Source organism: Trifolium pratense, linkage group LG2 (assembly GCF_020283565.1).
Source record: "Trifolium pratense cultivar HEN17-A07 linkage group LG2, ARS_RC_1.1, whole genome shotgun sequence".
In the NCBI taxonomy this organism is placed as follows: Eukaryota; Viridiplantae; Streptophyta; class Magnoliopsida; order Fabales; family Fabaceae; genus Trifolium; species Trifolium pratense.
In genome coordinates this window covers 64,942,115-64,962,533 of record NC_060060.1, presented here as the reverse complement: position 1 = coordinate 64,962,533, position 20,419 = coordinate 64,942,115, and the positions used below count along the sequence as shown (strand labels likewise).

Sequence of the window (20,419 nt, the reverse complement as noted above, 5' to 3'; positions counted from 1 at the left end):
ACTATTAGCTTGTACTAACATCATAGACATGTATAGTAGGGTTACATAGGTTGTGGTTTAAAATTCTTTGTAGTATTTCTTTAACAAACCTAAATTCTTCTCCACAAATTTAACAATGCTTAACAATTTGAATCACCTCATTGTATTGTAAATACTTTGTTAGGAGTAATATATATAAGAATGTGAATACCAATCGTTAGTTGATTCATTGGTGATTGACGCAGAACTTAATAGGGAAGATTACAGTTCGATCCTCCACAACTGCGATCAGAAGGAGACTGAAATCACTTAATATCAGAACTACTGACGCCAAACCAGATTAAAATAAGAATGTGAATGATTATTAGTTTTCCAATTTAGAATAAGTAGAAGAGGGGACCAGTGAGTGAAGGACAAGAGCACATAGAGCCTAGAGGAAGATGAACAGTAATGTGGTGGCAAATGAGAGTTGGAAGCAGTCATATATGCTGCAGAGTCCATAAATATATGTGCTACCTCCTCTTAGCTGTCTACTCTGTCCTCTTCTCCTATGCTTTTCCTGGGGTCCTCCACAGTCTAATGCTAATTAGTGCTAATTCCAGTTGCTTGCATTGTTGTACTACTATACAGTACACTACTATTTATATTCTCATTGTCTTAAATTAATTTCATCTTAAAATCAATAGTTAAACATGTTAGTAGTAGTACCATCAATCAACAAATCAATTAAAATGCTAATTATAGTAAGAACTATAACTTAATCACGAATTATATATATCAACGTTGTTGAATCCTGTTGAAGATACTGAACATACATAACGTGACAAATTAATGTTTGAATTTTGACCGAGAGAAATATACATTTTTAGTATTGACGTATGTTGAATCTCTCGTGCATGTAATCTATGGAGGAAAAAAAAAGGAGTTTAGGATGAAATTTTAAATATTTGGCAGTAATTTATTTACTTTTTGATTGAACTTTAAATTATCAGATATCTATTTTCATGTGAACCACACTAGGATTGAGATCCAAAAAAATTGTAGAACTAAAAAATGTTTGAAAATCAAATAAAGAAAATAATTGAAGTAAATGTGAGAGAGTAATATAATTATGTATAAAAAGAATATTTGAACTTAATCTCATATATATGATTGTTACACTGGTCCCCTCTTTCAACACACATTATATGGTTTATAAAAATTATGTAAAGAAGCTTGTAGCAGTGAAACCGATCATTAACAGAGATACAGTATCTGCGTCTTAAAAAGTACTGCCAATGATAAAAGATTTACTTTACACTCTGATTCAATGCTGATTACTGAAGAGTGGCCTTCCTTTATAGTAGTGCAGAAACTTTTTTTTTTTTGAAAATTACTAAGCTGATTTATGTGCTTAAAGTGTGGCTAACATGATGAATATGTTATTTTCTGAGAGGTGTTTGTCACACACATATACAGAGATTGTGCAATGTAAGTAACACTGTAACAGGCTAGCAGCAGCCAATGTTATTGTTAACATCATACACAATGAGGATTTTCTACTTTTATATTTAGCACTTATTAATTAATTCTTGTAAAATATCACATTTACAGTCACACTCTAGATAAGTTAATTTTTAAATGACAAATATAATATATAGAAAAGATTAAAACGATCATAGTACAAAGAGCATAGCATCAGAGGTAACCACAAAGAGCAAACTAAAAACATAAATATAAAATCTGAAACGGTGACAAAAAGGCAGCTCCATACTCTAGATAAGATTTACTTTTTCTATAAGTTCTCTCTTATTCATTCACCGGAAGGTTGGTTTGTCATATTATTTGTAAGTGTTAAGAAGTCCCACATCAGATGTAAGATTGCATAAACATGAGTTTATAAAGTAGAAATAATCATCACTTTACAAACCGATTTTATAGGGTTGAATTAGGTCTAACTCTCAATTTTAAGATGGTATCAGAGTCTTTCCATAATTTTATTTAAAGTTAGTTTTGTAGAATTGAATTAGGTCAAACTCTCAATTCTAAGAGTAGGTATTTTGTTGTTTTATACTAATTTGAATGTTATAAGTTTTTTTATTTCAAGATGTTTGGTTTAAATTTGATGTACAAAGTCTACCATAAACATGTGCAAAGTGTGCTATATAGCCCGATCTCTATTTTTTGGAGCCTAAAAAGAATGGTAGTAGATCTCTAAAAAATATGAAAAGATTGATTAAAAAAAAGTAAAATAGAAAGGTCCAATATTTTTTGAATATGTATTTGTCAAAAAATAATTTGAAATGTCCAACTCAAAGTGGCTGGGATTCAGAAAAAATACAAAGTGAAAAAAAAAATACAATGAAAATTTGATCGATGTGTTTACTTCTATATTGCTAGAAGGGAGGGTTGTTTTATATTAGAATATGAATACTTTGTATGTTAGTTACAATGATGACTATTTTTTATGTTATTAATATTATTTACAATTTAAATAAGGATCGAATTGTTCTTTTAAAAAAATTGCATCTTTTTTATTAAGGGGTCTATTTTTAACATTCGAAATCGGACTTCCAAATAGTTGGAACCATCTCTACCGATATATTATACTATACCAATTTAAATCAATATTGTTTAGTAAAAAAAGAAAATGAGACTCTAGATCGTTCAATCTCTCACATTCACCATTTTGAATAACATTCAAATAGATTCGATAATATATATATATATATATTGAATGCGATATTTATTGGAAAAAACAAAATTCTCACATATGGTTTAAATTGAGTTTATAAAAAGTGATACACGTCACCTTTTAAGTCAATTTAAAATGATAAGTTAGACTAAATATAAATACTTATTAATATGTTATCACCATTATTTATGTCCGTGTATCAAATTCAATAGAAAAGAGATATAGTCTAAAACTCTTTTTTTATTAAAAATGACACCTATACATGAGGTGAAACGAATTTCGTTCGAGCTTTGCTTTGAGTTGAGTGTGGGTAGGAGGACTCACTTAGGGTCGAGAAACATCATCTAATGAATATCTGATTGATAGAGTGATTTTTTATTTTTTTGAGGTGGTATTTTGGCCAAAAATTTTACACACTCCTGCCCTTTATATGAATGGGAGGTGCAATCTTTTTTATATCGAAACCGTTAGAGTGTTGTATCATGGTGACTCTTATTCTTTGGTGATCAGGGAGGGTTGTGGGCCTGCGTTTTGATCAGGGATGGGTGATATGGTAATAGTTTAGTGCTGATTAATTACTGAAATTGGCATAATAACTTGATGGTTGTTGAACATGAATTATAACTCTAAGAAGAATGAATTGACATTGATATTATATTATATTATATATAGATAATTCAAGTGACATAATAAATTGACCTTTGAAAATAAAAAAGGACTAGTCACGTTAAATTCGGGGATATGTTTTGGTTAGGAGTTAGGGACCACTGTGTACGAAAAAAATATTAAATTTGCAATGAAATGAGAAAGCTATGTATGAGTATTAGTAGTGACTAGTGATTAATTTTATTTTCCAAACCAGTACTGCTTCTGCTACAGTAATTAATTACTTCTAGCAAAAATACATTATACATGTTCCTCGGGTCCCCTGTTTTGTTGTAACCACTGACATACTAGTACTCATTTAATTAATGTCACATATTATTAATTAATTTCCAAAATCATGTTAATTAATTATATTGAACTAATTATTCACGACATAATTAAGTGTGTTAGCTAGGTTGTTTAAGTGACATTCATGTGTGTTGTGTTGTGTTGTGTTGTGTGTTTATTTACTTTTCAGGAGAGGGTGTGGCTGGGGTATACACAATAAATAAATAAATAGTATTAGTAGACATAAATATATAGTGCCAATATATAGGGTATAGACTATTTGGTAAATATTATACTATAATAATAATTTGAGAAAATAAACTTGTACTATACTCCACCAGAGTTGTATTGCATGAAGAAAAGGGTCATTAATTAATTCAGCTATGAGCAAAACATGCTGAATAAGAAACATATACATGTACCAAAAAGAATAAGAAACATATATACTTGTTGTTTACGCATTCTACTCATTTTTTGCGGCTCCTTAAGCTCAGATTTTACAGTGAAGACACAGTCTCAGACAACCTCTATTACTCCCTGCTTCCCCTTTCTTTCTTTAGCATTAATACGTACCCAATGGTTTGTTTCCTAAGCCTCCTTGAGTCCCGAATTTCGATTGTCTAATTGATTAGTTAGTTCACTGGTGATTGACACTGGACTTGATAGGAAGGATCACAGTTCGATCCCCGCAACTATGATCGGGAGGACATTGAAATCACTTGATGTCAAAACTGACCTCCAAATCCTATTATGCGGTCCAGTAGATCAGATACTGGTGGTGAAAAAAAAATAAAAGTCCGAATATAAAATAGTTTAAAAAGAGAAAAAAATGCCTATTTTAAATTTGGACCGTAGGTCAAATTTTTTTACCTTGCAAATTTAATGTATATAATTTGCATGAATATTACTAAATTGTCATTTTCTGTGCATTATATGTTGTCTTTTCAAACTAGTATGTCATAACAAATTTTTTTTGGTTACTATTCATAACAAATTAGTAGTATTAATATACGTACTCCAATATCTTAAAAATGGTCTACATGTGGTTCGATCTTTACTATTTTTAGTTAAAAATTAATTTTTTTTTCTCAAGTAGTTTAGTGGCTAGAAAATCAATCTTAAAGGTAAATAAGTGGAGTGTCCCAAGTTCGAACCCTGACTCCTGCACATATAATGCGATGTCTCTACCAGCTGAGCCAAACTCACGGGAACGTAGAAAACTAAATTTTATAATAATAAAAAATAAAAGTGTGAAAGTCATATTTTATTAATATTTTCTATAGTACGATTCATCTTTGGACCAAATCTATGTTAAACGGTTCTAATATGAGAAATATTTAAAAAAAACCTTCGCTCTATGTTACAAAAAAAATCATTTAAAATTTATTAAATAACTTATGTATTCGATTTATATCTAAAAAATTATAAAATTAAAATATCCTATACATAAGAACAAACAAACAAACAAATGTTCAGGAAACTTTTTTTCTTTTTTTTTTAAAAAAAGGAACAAACTACAAAAAAGTCTTATAATTAAACAGAAAAGGAGTAAAAGAAAATATGGTGTCTATTATATGAACCTCTCAAAAGTGGTCCAAATGTGAATTACTATTTTAAATAAAAAATAATTTTGTTGTGTATAATAAAACATTGAAAACAAAAATTCTATTTTATTACTGTAAAAAAATTTATTTAAACTTAATAAAAGTAGGAGAGTCCACATTTAAATTGGTCCATATTAATAGTCCCATAGAATTAGTTTTTTTTTTTAACGACAAATGTAATATTATTAATAATCAGGTCTCTGTACAAGACGAACAGAGATCGGTACAAGCTCGAGGAACTACAAAAACAAAAGCGTCATATATAAGCAGAACACCGATAAAAATACCAAAACAAGCATCACCTAATTAGAGGATCACTTCTAATCCCATTCAAAAGATTTGAAAACCAACATATTTAAATTTGCATGAAAATAGTTTACTACATGTTCTTTACATTTTTTTTGTCACTGATTAAATTTTAATCGCTATTTCAACATTTTCTAATACTTCAATTTCCATTGGATTTAGATTGCTTTTGGTAATTATTATACATGTTGTACATAATTATTTATAAGTTATGAACTTTTTTTTTTATAGGTATTAAAAGTTGTAGCTGGGGGATCGATCGTTTCTGTATTGGTGTTTGTATTACTAGTACTGTACCTTTATGTGTTTATGATCACTTGCATAAGTACACTGTAATTTTTTTAATTCATCATCATTATTTACTATTGTTTTTACACAAGTTTATTTACTATTGTAAAATAACGTACTTGTACGTGTATTATAATTTATATGCATAAGTACACTGTAGTTTTTTCTTGTTTTTTTTCATTTTTTATATTAATATAGGAGTATAATATATTTGTAATTAAATTTTTTTTCTTTCTTTTTGGTTATTATATATAATATTATTTGTTATTTTTGTTTTTTTGTTAAATTACAAGTTTGTATGTTATTTTAGGGGGGCTTGTTGAGGAGCTAGATCTAGACTTGGTTTGGTTCTAGTATAGGGTGACATTCGAACCAGGGACGGACATAAGGGGGGCAAGTAGGGGCTGAGGCCCCCCCCTCTTGTCGTATATTTTTTTTTCATATACTTGTTTTTGATACATATGTACACATAAATTGATATTTGAGAGACGTGTTTAAAGATTAGTAACTACCGTTTGGTGCAAAACATGTACCCACAATATAGTAATTGTAACAATTTACTTAAAAATATTTTGATAATATATATTATACACTACTAAAGTCAAATTCAATTAAGTTGTTATGATTGTTTGCTACAAGTGAGAGATTATTTTCTGCTATGAAGATTGTGAAAAATAAGTTGAGAAACAAGATAGAAAATGAATTTCAAACTAATTATGTGATTACTTACACCGAGAGAAGAATTGCTAAAAAATTTAATACAAATTCAGTTGTTGATGAATTTTATGATATAGAGCAATATCGTGTACAATTTAAATAAAAATTGTGATGTATTTTTTTTATTGAGTATATTTAAATACTATTATAATTATTATTTATTTAATATTTATTATTTAGTTATTCCAACCCCCCGTTTTATAGAATATTCCTGGATCCGTCCCTGATTCGAACTGTATAGTTTATATGAAAGTCATGAAATGAATTGAAATTTTAGGTAAAATATTATTGGTCGAAAAAATAAAAGTTTCTTCATAAAAGTGAGTTATTAGCAAGATTCATTCTGTATGTTGTATGAGTGGATGGCATAACATTTACTATGTTTGGCACAATAGCAGCTTGTGAGGTTATCTAGGTCGAACTGACTTGGCTCTGGTTGATCTTTATTTGTTTAATTTTTTTTTCTTTTTTCAATAGAACCTATTTTAGGTAAGATATAATTGGTCGAAAAATAAATTTTTCTTCATAAAATTGATTTATTAGCAAGATCTTGAGTCATCCTTATATGTTGTACGAGTGGATGGCGTAACATGTCATATGTTTGGCACGATAGTAGTTTGTTATACGATAGTAGATTATTTAGGTCGAACTGACTTGGCTCTAATTGATTTTTATTTAAGGAGATTGTTCCTGAATTGTAAGTGTTGGTACCCCTTGTACTTCTTATAATTCAACTTTTGCTTATAAAAAAAATTGATTTTTATTTGTTCTGTTATACTTTTTTCAATTTTGAACCTATTTATGATTATCTTTTGCTCTGGTCGGTTTAGGAAGTCTAGAATTCAATTATATTCGGTATATGTCAAAATGACTTTTTTTTTTCTTCTTCATAAATTTATGTCAAAATAGGATCAAATATTAATATATATACTCTCTTTCAATTACAAGCAGCCAACATTTATATTATTTCTAAGGTGATTATATTATTTCTATGGTGATTTGATAAAAAAAATTCTATGGTGATTTTTGTAAACTGATCTTGTACAAATTAACATTTTTCTTCTTTTATAACATTGTTATTGTTATATATAGTCCATGCTAGGAAATCATCTCTTATCTCTTCCTATACTTTGGTCTCCATATATCCCAAAAAATCATAAATAACATCGCTTTGAAAACGAAATATATACATATGGAGGCAAATCATACAATACTCCAAGGATTACATTATTTGTTTGCCGAAATATTGCATTTCTATACTAAATTTTTATGACTTGTATACATCAACACATTTTTTGCCATTTCTATTACACACACACCCATAAAAATACATACATCAACAATAAAACCAAAAGAAGAAATACTAAACCAAATGTCGTCAAAAATAGAAACCTAAATAAGAAAGTACTAAAATAAACAAAATGGCATATTTGTAGTTTTGTGTAAAAATGGGTGTGAACAGTAAACAATTTCATTTTATTTATTTAGGTAAAAAGTTGAAAATAATAATAATCCCCACGGAAATGTATGCCTAGAAACATATTAATGTGTGTGTACTTAGACAACACTAAAACAGAAAATGACACTTCACTGCAACTTTTTTCAGTGTCTTATTCAAAACCCTAATCTTTTTTCCTTTAAAAAAAATAATTAATACCAACTTACATTTTTCTTCTTTTTTTTTTTTCTATGAAAAGTTATACATTTGGTGCCTATCCTTAATTTCTCCCCTCTCCTCCTTTCCCATTCCTTCCCCAAATTAGAAACTAATTTCTCCTCCATCTTCACCTTCATATTCACGATACACACTAATTATAATGAAATCAATTATTCAACCAAAGAAATTAATTAAAATTTATTGAAACCCCTAGAACCCCAACAAATTACAGTACACTTTCTTCCACAAAATCTCAAATTAAAGAAAGAACAAATTAATATAAGAGTACTTTGTTGGAGTTAAGAATTTAATTTTCATAATACACACTAAAATTAATTAACCACCATATATATGGTTCAAAGCATCAAATATAAATATCCATCTATATCTATGCTATGTAGCTAGCTTTAGCTTTTTCATGGCTTGTTTCCCAATCGAAGCTCAAGATCAAGCTCTTCAATTCCATGACCATTATTATCATCTATGGAGGTGCAAATAGCAGTTTGTTGATCCACTTTGCTAGAAAAAGAAGAAATGCTATGATTGATCATATTCCTAGCTGAATTAGCCTGAAAATTAAAAGATGGAGGAGGAGAACAAGTTTGCATTTGCATTTGCATCATCAAATTATTTGGTGGATAAGATGTTGATGATGAAATAGAAAGAAGAGTTGAAGGAGATTCTCCATTAGAACCATTGAAAGAAGAACCAATAACATTATTACTATTAGGGTTTGGTAAATGGTAAAGAAAGCACAATCCAGCATTTGCAACAAGTTCTTGAGGAGGGATATTTATGAACGGCGAAGACGAAGGATGATGATGAGAGGAATTTAATGGTGGTTGATTTTGATGCAGGCGAGCACGGTCTCTGCGGTGAACATTCATGTGACCGCCGAGAGCCTGTGCTGACCTGAACTCTCTTCTACAAAAAGTACAAGAGTAAGATCTTGGTGGCCATGTTGTGTTCATGATGTTCCTTGTATCTTCAGCAAAAGCTCTTACCTCCCATGAATCTTCATCTTCTTCTTCATCATTTTGTTGGTGTTGGTGATGTTTAGGGTTCCACATCCAAGTTGATGGTGATTGTGAGGCTATGGTTGTGTTGGAGTTAGGGTTTGGTTGATGTTGTTGAGATTGTGATTGTGAAGATTTTTGGATCTGAGTCATATTGGAAAGAAGGCCAATATCTGTAGCCATGGTACTGTCACTGACATTTAAGATAGAAAGATAGATAGATATTGGTGATGGGGGGGTTGGATATGAAATTTTGTAGATAAAAATAATTGGTTAAATAGGGGAGTTTGTTATTATAATTAATATTTGAGGTCAAGACAAAGTCAAGCTTTAAAACATCAAATCGAATGTATCACCAATTTAATAAATTCTAAGTAAGCAAGATAGATAGCAGTTGGGACATATTGAGATTGACACTACATATTATTTTACTAATAATAGTCAATAAAAGTATACTTGTTCCTAGCTATAGCTAACTTAATATAGTTAATTATACTAAGTTATATATAGTTAATTATTAGCATATAAAACTAGCTGGCTTAATAGAGACAATTTTTTTCCTTTGGCATCTACGCCATTGAAATTATATCTAATCAGGCAGGCACATCAATTGTTTTTTTAATCCTTAATGTTCTTCCCCTCCTTTTAATTTTTAATAAATTCCATAAGATAAAGCGTATATAGAAACCACTAGATTTGATTTTTTTTTGATTAATTTGTCTGTTTGTTTTTCTGTCTTACTCATTTTGCATGAGGAAATATATTGTGAGGTAATGAGATTTATTGAAGGAATTTAAATTTTTCTTTGTAAATTTTATAAAGAAAAATTTGAACTCTCTCAAAAAATTACAATATTCTATCATCCAAATACACTTCAAGGGTTAAATAAGTTAAAAGATTAAAGTTAATAATGTTTTATTTATTTCAAAATGAAATGATGATGAAAACACCTCCCCACGCCGGCCCTAATTTTTTCTTTTGAGTTCTTTTCTTGCTCCACTCCTAGGGGTGATTTTAGGTCATTTTTAGCCTAAAATCATCCATGTATCTTTTTTCCTTGCTTTTAACCTAAATAAGTGATTTTCACAATTGAGTCTTTTAGTTGTTTTCTTTTGTATTTGTGATTTTATCGTCTGAGTGTGGCGCTGTGTTAGTCGTCGTCTTGGTACGACGTTGTTTGATTTCCCGTCTTGTTGCCGTGTTCATTTAGTTTATATTGAAAGACCATCTTCAATCAATGAAATGATTTGGACATCAACGTTCAAAATAGAAACTACTTTTAATTTCAAAATATAAAATGAAAATTACTGGAAAAGAAGCTTTAACAATTGAACCAATCTATGTTGACCGTATATCCTTAATTTTGACATCTGAGAATAAATTCATAAAATTGAAGCCTGCACTACAATACAAATTGAAATATAGTTGTGTCTATTTTAATTTAGCAGGTATGCATTATAAATATATATTGATTTTAAGATTTTTAAGAATGATCACTAAATTAAATTATATTAAAATATATGCTAGAACATGATTTTTGAGACATCTTTGTAAACCTTAATTCGTTGTCAAGTGTCTAAATATATATATATATATATAAAAGAAGGGAACAAAAAGTACAAGAGGGCGGGGGGCAAACCTAACCTCAGAAAAAAAAAGACAAAAATTTTTAAGAGAATTTAAAATTAGGAAATCTAAAATGATTCCTAAAAACTTATTCAATGAAAATTGGGAAATAACCGACTGTCAACACGGAGAGAGATCGTGTACCCTCAACTCCCTGCGACAAGCAATAGCGACATGCTCTTTCAAGTCAAACTGTCTAAAATTAATCACTAAATCTGATACGGATTTGAGATTAGAATCAACCCTAACACGAGTATAGTAGATAACCTTCTATGCACCATGTGATGATGCATTGATATTTCCTTGGAAGAATTAGCTCCACAACATGATGTAAGCTTGCACAATGGCATGTACGGACAAAGCCGTCTCCGACTATTTAGAGGCTCTGTTTGAATTTTAAAAATTGTTCCTAACAAAAAATGTAAGAAAAAGTTAAAAATATCATTCTCTAGATTTAAACTGAAAATAACAAAAAAATATATTAAAAAAAATAATTAGCATCTATATAACATAAAAAAAGAGACGTTATAATCAATGATTAAAATGACTTGAATTAAAATTATGGAAAAAAAAAACATTATAGGGATTGAACCAAATGACCTTGCAGTCAAAAACACGAAAGGCTACCACTAAACTATTGATATACATTTGATATTTTATTAACATTAAAATTTTACACACATATATTCATTATTATAGGGCTTCAAAATTTTAAGACCTCAAAATAGCTTAACAAATTTGAGATCTAATATCGTCACACACCTGATACATGGATATAGGTCGGCCCTATGTACAGAAAGAAGTAAATTTCAACGACGGTCAATAAAATCAAAGAGAGTCTCTACGGTCAAAACCACCCTAGCAGGTACTCCTTTCAATTTGGCTTTTGATTTAATGCTCAAAATTGATTTCTGATACTGTGGAGCAGTGGTGGAGCATATTAAGGTGATGGTTTAGAAAAAAATAAAAAAAATAACTCAATCTAATTCAAGTCGTGATACAAATACATTGTTTATTTTATGAGACTGAGTGGGCACATGTTAGGACCACACCTAGATTGTATCTAGAGGAACTAGTGTGTGGTGTTTTCTTTCCTTTTATGTTTGTTTTCTTTGAAGGGTATTTATGTCTATCATTAAATATGAATCTCTAAAAAATAGTTTAAAATAGATCTTTATTATTTATAGTAAAAAAATTATAATAATAGAAATGAAGGATACAAATTTACTATAAATAGTATGATTAATTCATTTTAATTAGACTGAATTCATATTGAAAAAAACTCTTCTTTGAATTATAATAATCAAAATATTATGCTCAAGTGATTAAAATAAATTTTCCAACCAGAGTTCAATAAACCTCATGTAAAGGGTTTCATTATCCACTCATAAAAAGTACACGAAAACCATAAAGATTTATCTAAGAAACACTTTCAAGAAGATAATTTAATACAATATCCATCAATATATTGCATTTAACATTCATCTCCTTATTAGATTTCACTTTTACTTCTTCCTAATCATCCATATCATAGTCAAGTGATGTTAATTAAGCTAAGAAGCAATTAATCTCGTGAGCTAAATATGATCATAATGGACAGTAAAATTATCTTTTGTAATGGGTATATATGATCTATGATTAAACTGAAAAAAATCTGAACTATATATCTCATCTAAACTAATCTTCAATATATATATATTCTAAGTATGATATATATTAGTATATATTTTCACATTCCCTATAATATACAATAAAATTAAGAAAGCAATAAGTAATTATAGCCGGTATATGTGAAATTTGCAGCTGAGTACAAAAAATAGTTGTCATATTATGTTTAGAGAATGCTAGCTATAGTTAAAGTAGGTCTCTAATGCTCTATTGTGTTAGTTTCTTGTTGTCAGTATCCATAGGCCCCTGCAGCAGAGGCAAATTAATCACTCAATATATATTAATTAATAATTTAATTCATTTCATATAAGACATAAGACATATATAGCTATACTAGTTATGGAGACATAGCTATATTCGCCTTTATACGAACAAACCAAAGAAAGAAACACATCCTTCTTACGTTCTTGTATATACTATGTATCATTGTTTATGTCGACAATCCAACTATTACATGCCACCAAATTCACAGACAGACATTACAGTTAATTCATTGCGGGCTTAATATATATCATTGTATATACTTGTTTTTAATTTTTATTGATTAAAATATAATTAATCAGACATATAGTCCTTACACTAACTAAGAACTTATAGTAAGTGTTGTGTTGTTACTCTTTATTTATATTAATCCCTGGATTTAACTTCAAATCAAATTCAATTAATATAATTTTCTTTGTCTCAAATCTAGTGACATGTTTAGATTTAATTAAAACAACTTACAGTAAATGATTTTTAATTGGACACAAATTTGAGTCATATAGATAATGTGAATAAGTTAAGTGTTTGAGTTTGAATTTCGTTTCTTGTATATAAAATGTGATATCTTTATCAATTGAGTCAAATTCACGGGGATAATATTTTCAATTTCATACGGTGCCTGCATACATTTGCCACAACAATCTCACCGTCTTTGGGCGCATACAACGGGTCACACCACCTGACCACCTTTGTCAGAGAAACTTTCGATTCAACTTTGATATCACCGTTGAGTCACGAGGGACAGCTGAAGGATCATCCATATTGAAATTAAGCAACTATACAAGTGAGTTAGACAACTACAATTTTACCCAAAATTTTAAGGCATTAAGTTTATGGATTGTCTAATTTATAAAATGTTTAACCTCCATTTTTTTAAGCAATGTGAGACTATTCACCCCACACTTGTCGTATTAACATCAAAAGAATTCATGGTCTTGGTTTTGGTTTGTTAACTGTGAGGGTAGAAGAAAACTTTCATATATTTTGATTGGTAGAATTGTTCATTACAATTCCTTCAAAGTGTATGACACTTAATTTTGTAATGAGTTTTGAGCACCTTTTACAGTACTCACAAGTCACAAATAAATCTTTGTTATTAAAAAAAAATACATGGCGTCCAACATACGATATCAACTGTGTCCAATTAACGTCTCAATTAAAATAAATATGATATGATTTGTCATACTCAATATTTTTAATGTGATATTAGATAAGTCTTGATAAATAGTTATGTTTTTTGCTTTTCTAGGCTAAGTGGGCTTGGCTATTTAAAACAGTTTGGCCCAATATCAAATCATGGTTGTATTAGTTTCTATCAGTTGACCCACCTTTTAGGCAAGCATTTTTTTTTTTTTTTTGAAATGCAAGCATGCTCTTAATTAAATAACTAATAAATATGTGGTGTGGACAGATGTAATTCTTTATTATATTTCTCATCAATTTGCATTTGATTTGAACCTTTGTGGTCTTTAATTTTTCAATACATCATGAAGATATTTAAATAAAAATCATTGAAAAATAGATACTACAATTTCTTCCATCTTCTTTGTTTTAAAGTTTACACATGAAAGTTAATAAATTTTATACTTTAGATAGAATTATTTGTCATTTTTAATAATATATTTAATAATTTATCACCTCATTTCATCTATTTTTGTCTACCATAAATAATAAAGGTGTTATGGACTGGGCCTCAAGCCCAAAAGCTGAGGAGATCTTCCTCCTCATATCGTCGAGCACGACCCAAATATTGAAGGTTCAAGATCGCATATCTCTCCTCAAAGGTCAAGGAAAGCTTGTCTTCTGTAACGGCCGACAACGAACATCATGGCTCCTCAACCGCTTGATGGCATTGATATGATCATCAATGGCATTAACCCAACGTCGGGGGCTATATATACTCCTCTCATGTATAGAAATCAGGTACATCCTACTCTTTCTTAAAACTTTTGCTCTACTTCTTGTACTGACTTGAGCATCGGAGCACCTGCAATTACAAAACCCCCTCCACTCACCAGAGCTGAAGAGGAGCACCGCCGGACAAGGTCAACTCTGATAAAGTAAGATCAAAAAGTATATTATTTACAAAACAATGGTTAGTATTTATTGGCTTTGAAAATGACATATAAATAAAAGGAAATATTTCTATTTTTGATGAAGTAACAGTTGGCAATTTATTTACAACTGAGTTTGTTGATTGATATTTTCATAAATTATTTTTCCTAATATCAGAATGGGAGAATAAATATTTTAAGATAGATATGATCTTCATACACACTAGATGTTTAAAAAAATAAGTTTTTATTTTTTATAAAATAGAGGACTCAAATCCAAAGGAAAAAAAAAAGAAAGAAAATTACACTTAAATTAAGATAGTGATGTGATCCTCATTACATCAACTACCAAAATATATTTGTCAACACATCTACACACTAATTTGATTCACGATATATATGAACAATACGAACTTTCCACTTCTTATTCACTAGCTGCCAAATATTCCTCATCAATCGGACTATTCAAACAACTTGTCTTTATCACTTGAACCACTACAACAAAATTTATATTAAGCTCAATAGCCAAGAACCTCATTCTCTTTACATATGTCAATCCTTCAAAATCTCCCCACAACTCTGCTACAGATGCACTAAAAGTTCTCAAACCCTTTGCAAAGCCACCTAACTACTTCCTTAACTACCTCGTATAACACCTCCACACCCAGCTATGATTGAAATTACTAGTATTTGACTAGTTAAAGATTGATATTGAAATTATGGTGCATCAAAAACTTATATAGTAAAAAATTATGACTTGGAAATGGAGTTTGGCTAGATTGAAAGTGTCTCCTTGCATGTTTTATGAATGGACATGGGACCTCGGGGATTGTCTTCAACGCTAATAATTTTTAGAGGTGGCTTTTTCTTGTCAATTTGCATGGCTTGTGTAGGGGACTAGTTTTTTTTTCCTTTTCTTTTCATGCTTCTAGCTAGTTGTTGTTCTTTTGTTAGTGGGGTGTTTTCTTTCTTTTGGATCTTTGTAGCAGTCCTTGTTGGATGTGCTAGCGGATTCTTTTGTTTTTGTACTGCTTTGGCTCCTCATGTACTTCTTGTTATTGAGGAAGTTTTAATAAATTTTGCCGATTCAAAAAAAAAAAAAAAAAAAACTTATATAGTAAAAGTGGCACATAGGGGTTTGTATTGCTTCAATTGAACAACTACCTCTTATACTTGTTCTTGTATTAATAAAGTTTAGTCAATTTCTACTTATGGCTGGTAACAATTATTATTTTTCAAATATGAATATTTAGAATTTAATTGGGGGTTGATATGAAATCGGAAGTAAGAGATGATGTTTGTGATTGGCCTTTGGAGTTTTTTAAAGATTACCCTTCTGTATGTGAAGATAATGAATATGAAAATGCTTTTACCTTTCAAGAGCCACAACAAGAACCCTTGCCTCAAGCAAATACCGTTGATGAGTGTGATCTTTTTGAAGGACAAATATTTAACAATGATGATGAGGCTTATGAATTTTACTCTGTATTTACTCGAAAAAATGGATTTTCAATCCGGCGTGATCAAGGCTGGTTCAAAAACGAAAGGTACGTAGACCAAAAAGGTAAAGACCTAAAGGAGGTGTTGAAGTTGCAACTTGCAAAAAAGTCTTGTTATTATCATGTTCCAGGTTGTCGTCAAACTGATCATGATACACGAAATTGTCCTAACAAAAAGAAAAATATTGAAGTATCGCCTTCTCAATCTCCTATTAAGTAAGCTAATTGCTGCTTTTTTATGTTGATGTCTAGATTTATTGAATATTGTTATTAACTATTTGTTGATTATGGTGGTTTGAGAGGATCACAAAGGGTTGGAGACAATCATCTTCAAATATATAGTGAGTTGGTTAGAAGGAAGGCTAATTGCCAAGGTGGACCACCTTTACAAGTGGTCCACCATGGACAAGTGATCTATCGAATATGAATTTTACGAAATTCGTTGTTAGATTGAAAGTTTATATCGTATAGATCATCCATAAATTTTTTTATTTTTTTTTAAAATCATTTATTATGTTATTGAGACCCATCAAAATTTACGTTATTTAATAAACAAGAAGCTTAACATATATATTAAGCCTGCAATGAATTAACTGTAATGTCTGTCTGTGAATTTGGTGGCATGTAATAGTTGGATATTTTAAAATTACATATTTATAATCATACATATATATATATATATATATATATATATATATATATATATATATATATATATATATATATATAGGAAAATGTTAACTTGTGCCCTTAAGGCACATGTTAAGGAAGCAAAAATAGAAATTATTAAATGTTAATTTGTGCTATGTTATGGGTCTTGTTAACATGTGCCCTTATGGCACATGTTAAGATATACAAAAATAGAAATTCATTATTTAATGATACAAGAAATTTAATGCTTCAAAAGTCAAAATGCACAAATTAACATTTAATAATTTCTATTTTTGCTTCCTTAACATGTGCCTTAAGGGCACAAGTTAACATTTTCCTATATATATATATATATATATATATATATATATATATATATATATATATATATATATATATATATATAGGAAGGCAAGTAGTGAGGAGGCGTGTTTGTCTTCAAGAGTTGAAGGTCATGGGTTCTAACCATGCCTTTGATTGTTTTCTTTTTATATATGTTTTTAAAATCATTTTTAATACACATCCTTGATGGTAAAATGATTGTCTCATACCATTGATGTAAAGACATAATTTTAAAATTAATGTTTTTTTTCATACGATATATCAATTCATAATTTTTATTTTTACCAAAAAAATAAAACATAACTATTTTCATTTTTTGTCAAGTAGCCTAATGACTAGAAAATTCACCTTAAATGTAAATAAGTAGAGTGTCCGGAGTTCGAACTCCGACTCCTGCATATATAATGTGATGTCTCTGTCAACTAAGTTAAACTCACAGGAAAAAAAATTAACGGCCCATCCGGAAAAAAATTCCTGGTTCCGCCACTGAAATCGTTAATCTTGATGTGTCTCAATAACATATCAAATGATTTTCAATTTTTCTAAATTTTTTATGGATGATTTATATGATATAAACTTTGAATTCAACGGTAAATTTTGTAAAATTCGTATTCGTTATAATGTTATTCATGACTGGTCTATTATGAACTACTTGATGAAGTGATCCATATTAGAATTTAGCTTGAATGAAATGTCTAAGTTGTTCATAAAGTGGATATAATGAATATTTGATACACCTTTTTAATTGGACATGTGGTGCTGATAATCCTTCAAAAAAAAAAAAAGTGGTGCTGATAAGATCACCAAATTTGCTAAGGCTGTATTCCCCTTACACGTTCAATATATGAGTTCTACCTCTCACTTCCCCTGACATGCGCGCCTCATATTTTCAATTTATCCTCCGTTACTTGGTAAGCGACTGTAGAAAATAGCAAAATTAAAACACCATTGTTTACATGCTACGTTTGCGAGTGTGGAAAATTGTAAAAATTGAAAAATCATAATTCACGTTCTAGGATGCGAACTGGTTCACAATTTTTTTTTTATCACTTCATCTTATAAGGTAAGATGGTAATACTATAAATTAAATTATATTGATATTGAGATATTACATGTACATATATGCGAACTGGTTCACAAAAATATTTTTTTTTTTATCACCTTCATCTTATAAGACAGTAATACTATGAATTAAATTATTATATTAATATTGAGAGATTACATTACATGTAATGTACATATATAGTAAAACTGATACACCAAATAATGAAGTAAATTATACACATAAAAACAAATATAAATTCACATTATTATTGCTATTTAAATTGGAGACTAATATCCATACAAAAATAATTGTTATTTAAATTCTTAATAATTGCTTTTAATTGTCATAATGCAGCCAACATATATAGCCACAATTGCCATTATAAAGCACTAGTGCTGTCTGTGTCTAATTTATGTAAAAAAAAAAAAAAAAGACATGTCTTATGTTATGGTCAATTTGTTAATAAAATTTTTTTACTGCTAAAAAAAATGTGTCTTAGGTTATGGTGAGTTTGTTAATAATTTTTTTTTGTTACTACTAAAAAATCAAGGGTATTGTTGGTATTATGAAAAGTCCACACCAAAACTCATGTATGCTCTTTATATAGTATAGAATAGATATAGATAAATTATTTATTTTTTTTGGATACAACCATAAATTATTTATTTATTTCTTACGTTTTGATCAAATCATTTTAAACTGAAACTGATTTATTTCTTTCCAGAATTGTCATAGCAACGATTATCATAATGCAGCCAACGTATTTATTTCTTGCCATTATAGCACAATTCTTTTATTGTCTCAATTAATCAAATTAAATTTGTTGTTTTATTCAACAGTGTCAAACTGATTGCATTCTAAATAGCGAACTATATTTCGGTTTGCATTTTACGTAACAAACTTTAGAGTAGTTTTCAGTTTTCACCTAAAATAAAAAAAGTAAAATCCTAAATAAATAAATTGGTTAACTTTATATCTACACATAAACTTATTAGTTAATCTTATTATTATATTTCCATCAACAATGAAACACCTCCTTTTTTTCTATTAAAATTAAAATTACATTAGATGGATCAATTAATTTGAGTGCAAACAAAATAGAAATTGAATAAGAAAGATCTAAAATAAAATCAACAATCATTTGAATATAATATATAATTTTACCGAAGGTTTATTATGTAACAATGAAATATGAACAAAAAATTGTAAAATTAACATAGTACCTCTGTTTTTGGGAAAAACTATAATACTCTGTAATTTAGAAGATTACATATAGAAATCAACAATATCCTTCAAATTAAGCTGAAACAAAGAAGATGTATCATTGTTCATAAGCCATAACATGTGCTCAAACAAAATATCATCAACATCCACAAAGATAACTCTCTCATGATCATGATCATGAGTTGATGTGAAATGGAAATTATCTTTCTCTGTCTTTGTTGGATCCTTCTTCATAGAGATATTCATCAAAACCTGAAATGGATTTTCTTGTAATATATTAGGGTCTACAAGGAACACTTTCTTGTTTTTTCCGACGACCACCGTGACGCGGTTGTCGGAATCTTGATGATCCAACAACCCATCATTGGTTAGTTGCTTATAACCAAACCTTGAACCTGTGGTGGATCTTCGACGAATTAATGAAACTGGCATCACCAAACAATCCATGTGTAAAATGCAATTAGGTAGGTACGAGGTTGTGGTTTTTTTTTAGGAAAATAGTTGAAGAGGATGAATGAAAGAATAAATCTATGTTGTTGTTGGGTGGTGGCTCTTGAACTTGGTAGAACACTTAAAATGTATAAAATAAACGTAGAATATTGTATTTATGTTTATCTTAAATGAATTTAATAATAATTTGGGTGACGATAAAGGAAAGAAAAGGTTAGTTTGGAAGTGTATATAATTGTCGCGTTGCATTTTGTAATGAGAAGTAGCCGTTGGTGTGAAAGGATCTTTTGGACTGCAAAACAGAGTAAGAGGAAGGCTACGCTCTTAGGGAGGTGCGTGGGACGCGTCAGGAGTTGTTAAAGTCAGATTCAACTTCAAAAGTAAGGTTGCCATTGGGTAGGGCGTCCTACACGAGGTGATCATAT

At 29.4% G+C, this 20,419-nt stretch overlaps 2 protein-coding genes across 2 annotated transcripts; both read right to left on the bottom strand.

Annotated features, from left to right (window-relative positions):
- Window positions 1-8,236: 8,236 nt before the first annotated feature.
- LOC123908907 (probable transcriptional regulator RABBIT EARS) lies at window positions 8,237-9,422 on the bottom strand. Its single transcript, XM_045959635.1, has one exon. The coding sequence runs from the start codon at window positions 9,355-9,357 to the stop codon at window positions 8,575-8,577; it is 783 nt and encodes a 260-aa protein (XP_045815591.1). The 5' UTR covers window positions 9,358-9,422; the 3' UTR covers window positions 8,237-8,574.
- Window positions 9,423-19,586: 10,164 nt separating this feature from the next.
- LOC123905236 lies at window positions 19,587-19,991 on the bottom strand. The gene has a single exon (XM_045954857.1). It carries the CDS (start codon window positions 19,989-19,991, stop codon window positions 19,587-19,589), a length of 405 nt encoding a protein of 134 aa, XP_045810813.1.
- Window positions 19,992-20,419: the final 428 nt, after the last annotated feature.